Source organism: Physeter macrocephalus, chromosome 14 (genome assembly GCF_002837175.3).
Source record: "Physeter macrocephalus isolate SW-GA chromosome 14, ASM283717v5, whole genome shotgun sequence".
NCBI classification, from domain to species: Eukaryota; Metazoa; Chordata; class Mammalia; order Artiodactyla; family Physeteridae; genus Physeter; species Physeter macrocephalus.
This window is the reverse complement of record NC_041227.1, coordinates 22726013-22732012: the sequence shown is the minus strand read 5'-3', so window position 1 is coordinate 22732012 and position 6000 is coordinate 22726013. Positions and strand designations below refer to the sequence as shown.

Here is a 6000-nt window from a genome sequence, read left to right as displayed (position 1 = left end):
AGAGTCTGTCATACAGAGTGAATTAAGTCAGAAAGAGAAAAACAAATATCGCATGCTAACACATATATATGGAATCTAAAAAAAAAAAAAAAAGAAAGGTCATGAAGAACCTAGGGGCAGTATGGGAATAAAGACACAGAGCTACTAGAGAATGGACTTGAGGACATGGGGAGGGGGAAGGGTAAGCTGGGACAAAGTGAGAGAGTGGCATGGACATATATACACTACCAAACGTAAAATAGATAGCTAGTTGGAAGCAGACACATAGCACAGGGAGATCAGCTTGGTGCTCTGTGACCACCTAGAGGATTGGGATAGGGAGGGTGGGAGGGAAGGAGACACAAGAGGGAAGAGATATGGGGATATATGTATAGCTGATTCACTTTGTTATAAAGCAGAAACTAACACACCATTGTAAAGCAACTATACTCCAATAAGGATGTTAAAAAAGAAAAAAAGAAAGAAAGAATCCGCCTTCCAATGCAGGGGACACGGGTTCCATCCCTGGTCAGGGAACTAAGATCCCACATGCCGCAGGGCAACTAAGCCCTCACACCACAACTATTGAGCTCACACACCTCAACAAGAGAGCCCACGTGCGGCACACTACAGAGCCCATACGCCCTGGAGCCCACGTACCACAACTAGATAGAGAAAACTTGCACGCCACAACTAGAGAGAAGCCCTCATGCCACAACAAAGAGCCTGTGAAATAACAAAATATCCCACACACCTCAACGAAGACCCCATGTGCTGCAACTAAGACCCGATGCAGCCAAAAAAATAAATAAATAATAAAATAAATAAATATTTTTAAAAATAAAATAAAAATGTATAGAAATATCGATCCACTGTGTTATATATCAGGATCTAACATAGTGTTGTAGGTCAATTATACTTCAAAAACAAAGAAACAAACTTATAGAAAAAGAGATCAGATTTGTGGTTACCCGAGGGGGAGGAGAAACTGGATGAAGATGGTCAAAAGGTACAAATTTCCAGTTATAAGATAAATAAGTACTAAGGATGTAATGTACAACAAATGATAAATATAATTAACACTGCTGTACGTTATATATGAAAGTTGTTAAGAGAGTAACTCCTAAGAGTTTGCATCACAAGGAAAAAAATTTTTTTTCTATTTCGTTGATGTTGTATCTCTATGAGATAATGGATGTTCACTAAACTTACTGTGGTCGTCATTTCCTGAGGTATAAAAGTCAAATCATTCTGCTGTACACCTTAAACTTACACAGTGCTGTAAGTCAATTATATCTCAATAAAAGTGGGGAAAAAAGATAGATACTTAGATAGATAGAAAGAAAATCCAAACTCCTAAACATTTCTATAAAAAGTCCTACATAATCAGATCCCTAATTTCTTACAGCTTATCTCTATTACTCTCCTCTTTGCTCATTCTGCCTTAGCAACACTGGCCATCTTTCTGCAACTCACAAATGCCAAGCTCATTTCCAAATTAGGGTTATCATATGGCTTGCTTGATTCATTTAGATCTCTTATTCAAATTTCACTTCCTCAGAGTGCCTTACCTACACACACTATCTAAAATAGCCATACACATGACCATCACTCTTTATCCTTTTACTCAGCTTTATTATTCTACATACACTTACCATTTAAGTGAAATCATATTTTTCAAAATTTAGCTTTATGGAGGTATAGTTGGTATAAAATAAACTGCACATTTTCAAAGTATACAACTTGATATGTTCTGACCTATGAATACACCCATGAAATCATCACCTCAGTCAAGATTGTGAACATATCCACCATTCCCAAATGTTTACCAATTTTACATTCATCCCAAAGAACCAACTTTGTTTCCATGACTTTCAATATTTTCTGCTTTCTGTTTCATTTGTTTCCTCTCAGATCTTTATTATTCCTTTTATTCTGCTTACTTTGAGTTTAATTTATCTTCTTTTTCTAGCTTCTTAGGGTAGAAACTGAGGTCAGTGATTTGAGACCTTTCTTCTTTTTCAATACAGGCATTTAACACCATAAATTTCCCCCAAGTACTGCTTTAGCAACATCCCACATATTTTGATAGGTTGTGTTTTCATTTCATTCAGTTCGAAATACTTTCTAATTTCCCTTCTGATTTCTTCTTTGATCATGAGTTATTGAGGAATATGTTACTTAGTTTCCAAATATTTGGGGATTTTCCAGGTATCTTTCTGGTATTAATTTTTCATCTAAGTCCACTGAGGTTAGAGAATATACTGTGTATGACGTCAATCCTTTTAAATTTATTGAGCCTTGCTTTATGGCTCAGAATATGGTCTATCTTGCAAATGTATACTTGAAAAGATTATGTGTTTGGCTTTTATTGGATGCAATGTTCTGTAAATGTCAATGAGGTCAAGTTGGTTGGTGTGTTGTTCAAGTCTTCTAAATCTTTGTTGACTTTCTGTCTGCTTGTTCTATCAGTCATTGACAGGGATACTGAAATCTCAGACTATTGGGGGATTTGTCTATTTCTCCTTGCAGTTCTATCAGTCTTCATGTATTTTGAAACTCTATTATTAGGTGCATAAACATTAGGATTGTTATGTCTTCTTGACGAATTGACCCCTTAATCATGATGAAGTGAACTTCTTTATTCCTGGCAACATTCTTTGCTCTGAAATCTGTTTCTTTTTTACTAACTTATTGTCTGTTTCTCTTAGAAATACAAGTATAATAACGCCAAGGACTGTGTCTTGTTTTATATCCCTAGCACCTAGCAGGGTAGCTGGCATTTGGTGTGTACTTAACAAATCTTTGTTAAAGGAAATAGAGAAGGGAAGGAGGGGTTGGAATACATATGCAGATACAGACCTCAGCACTAGGAATAAGTGATGAAAGGGTGCCAGAACACATTCTGAGGAGCATACATCACAGTGGGTAAAACAAGTACAGAGGCAATTTCAAGAGTATGATATGAGCCATGAAAAGGGTAAGCACAGATGTTTTGGAAGACATAGGAGAAACACCTAACTTAGTCTAAGGTGATGAGGGATGGCTTTCTGGGGGAGGCAAAACCAAAGCTAATATCTGAATAGTAGAGTCAACCACAAAAAGAAGGAAGAATGGCCCTCCATAAGAAGATAACAACATGAGCAAAGATATAGGTAAGGGAATATGATGCTGGAGCATAATAAAAGCATGTCAGAACTCTCTCAGAGGGTTCCTAGTCTGTCTAGAAAACATACTGCCCAAGGCCCACAGCACATACCACTGGCTAGTGGGCTATGCTTGCATATGCCCACACACATCCATTCCCAATAATTGAACTGTGTGCTCATTAAGAGTCTCTTAAATTGTTCCTAACCTGTTTCAGCTAGTAGTTCTTGTTATTATGGTTCAGTTAGATAGTAATACAACGGTAACGAAATATGAATGTAAGAGTTATCTCCATGAGAATCAAGTTGAACGTTTTAAAAAGACTAGATAGAAGAACCAAAAAAAATTGTTCTCAAAGTAGGTATGAGGGAGACAATTGTAAAAATTAGGGGTAAAAATGCCAAATTAGAAGACTTCTATTCTAAATGATAAAGCCAATAAAAGTGGGGAGAGGGAAGTGGAAAGACATGTGGTTGGGGTGATGAGTGGGGCCCACAGGGCTTTGTATGCATCCTAAGGTGTTTGGATTTTATCCTGAGATCAGTGTTGAGCAGGACAGTGACAAAATCAGATTCATATTTCAGAAAGATGGCTCTGACTGCAGAATAAGAAGTAAAGGAGCAAGACTGAATGCAGAAAGACTTGTCAGGAAGCTGTTGAGAGATGATGGTGACCTAAGAGTGATTTTACTATTCTTAAGAACTAATTTTATGGATTAAACAGCTTTTGTGGGCTTTCTAAGAAACCAACGTTGCTGGCACAGTTTTCATGGGAAAGTATGTTCCAAAGAACCAATTACGTGCCAATTAGCATATAACCTATTCATGAACTGGGAACTGTTTACAATTTATTTGCCAATATAAATGATAACTTCTACAGAAGTCTCATCTGCTTCCCCAAATTACAATCTTAATCTGGATCATTTCCACTGCAATTGCGAAACCTCCTTCTTAAGCAGAGGGCATCTAAAAAAGGGCTGTTTCTAAATATGATTTTCAAAAATAGATCCTTTAAATGTTTGTACAAAACAGAGTTAGCCTTTGGCATTTGTGACTATAAACTACTCTTAGTACGCCAAAAAGAAAACAAGAACACTTACTTCATGAAATACTGCTCCAGAATACGGAGACACTCCCAAGTCCAACAGTGAGAGGCCTTCAACCACTGAAAAGTAAGACATCCAAGTTCACTCTTACTTTAGAGACATATGCAGATTGGCCATAATCCAAAGTGTTAGATACTCCCAGGAACAAGAAGGGCTTCACAGTTTGTCTAACCCCCTTTACCTCATTCCCAGCGAGTGAATTTAAGTCTTGATTTCAGATGATGGTCAACTTTTTTCTATACAGAGCATCTTTTTTCATTGTGGGGCAGCACTCATTATGAGAAAATTTTATATTAAACTAAAATAATATAAAATATATTTATATTAATATATATTATATATATTATAATATATAATATAAAATATATAAAAATTATATTAAACTATAAACTTCCTTCGATCTCCTTGTAACTTCCACCCACTCTAAAAAGTGTTTTGTTTGGGAACTCCCTGGCGGTCCAATAGTTAGGACTTGGCGCTTTCACTGCCAGGGTCCCAGGTTCAATCCCTGGTAGGGGAACTAAGATCCTGGAAGACGCATGGTGCGGCCAAAAAAATAATTTTTAAAAAAGTGTTTCATTTATATATATTCTGCCCCATTCCAAAAAACAATAAGATAACAGGACTTCCCTGGTGGCCAACGTAGGGGACGCGGGTTAGATCCCTGGTCCAGGAAGATCCCACATGACTCGGAGCAACTAAGTCCGTGTGCCACAACTACTGAAGCCTACACGCACTAGGGTCCATGTGCTGCAACTACTGAGCCCACGTGCTGCAACTACTGAAGCCTGCGTGCCTAGAGCCCGTGCTCCGCAGCAAGAGAAGCCACCGCAATGAGAAGCCTGCATACCACAACGAAGAGTAGTCCCCACTCGCCTCAACTAGACAAAGCCCGCGCACAGCAACGAAGACCCAATGCAGCCAAAAAATAAATAAAAACAATAAGATAACAAATTAGAAGATGTGAGAAATGTCCACAGAGAAGGAAAATGGGCAGCCACTCTCATATGCTGATTGTTTGAGTGACATTTGTATTAATTTTTCTACAGGCAACAGGTACTTTTTTTTTCTTTTTATTATTTTTAGCTGCATTGGGTCTTCATTGCTGCGTGCGGGCTTTCTCTAGTTGCGGCAAGCAGGGGCTACTCTTCATTGCGGTGTGCAGTCTTCTTATTGCGGTGGCTTCTCTTGTTGTGGAGCATGGGCTCTAGGCATGTGGGCTTCATTAGTTGTGTCATGCGGGCTCAGTAGTTGTGGCTCACAGGCTCTAGAGCACAGGCTCAGTAGTTGTGGCTCACGGGTTTAGTGCTCCGCAGCATGTGGGATCTTCCCGGACCAGGGCTCGAACCCGTGTCCCCTGCATTGGCAGGCGGATTCTTAACCACTGCGCCACCAGGGAAGCCCCAACAGGTACTTTTTTAATGTGTGCCTTTTGCCCCAGAAACAATTGCTCTTAGGGCAATTTATCCTATGGAAATAATTGGACAGGTGCCCAAAGAAATATGTTCATTATCATGCTCAGAGTACTAAAAAATTTTTAAAACCCCAACGTTCATTAATGGAGATTTATGTAAATGAATTGTGATGTATATACATATATGTATATGTGGATAGATACCTAGATAGAGAGAAGCACTTTATAGTTAAAAATCATACTATGCTATAAATAATTGAATAAATAAACAAGTGAAAGAGAAAAGAAAACTCTTCCTTAAAGAGAACTCTAAGTACCAAATGTAGAAGGAAAGATGGAAATAGATAATCACCAT

At 38.2% G+C, this 6000-nt stretch overlaps 1 protein-coding gene across 1 annotated transcript in view; it reads right to left on the bottom strand.

Annotated features, from left to right (window-relative positions):
* PIGU (phosphatidylinositol glycan anchor biosynthesis class U) overlaps positions 1–6000 on the bottom strand; it is a 120674-nt gene that overhangs the window by 107327 nt on the left and 7347 nt on the right. The window contains exon 2 of the mRNA XM_024128344.3: positions 4226–4290. Coding sequence (XP_023984112.1) covers positions 4226–4290 — 65 coding nt within the window. The remainder of the gene's footprint in view (positions 1–4225; positions 4291–6000) is intronic.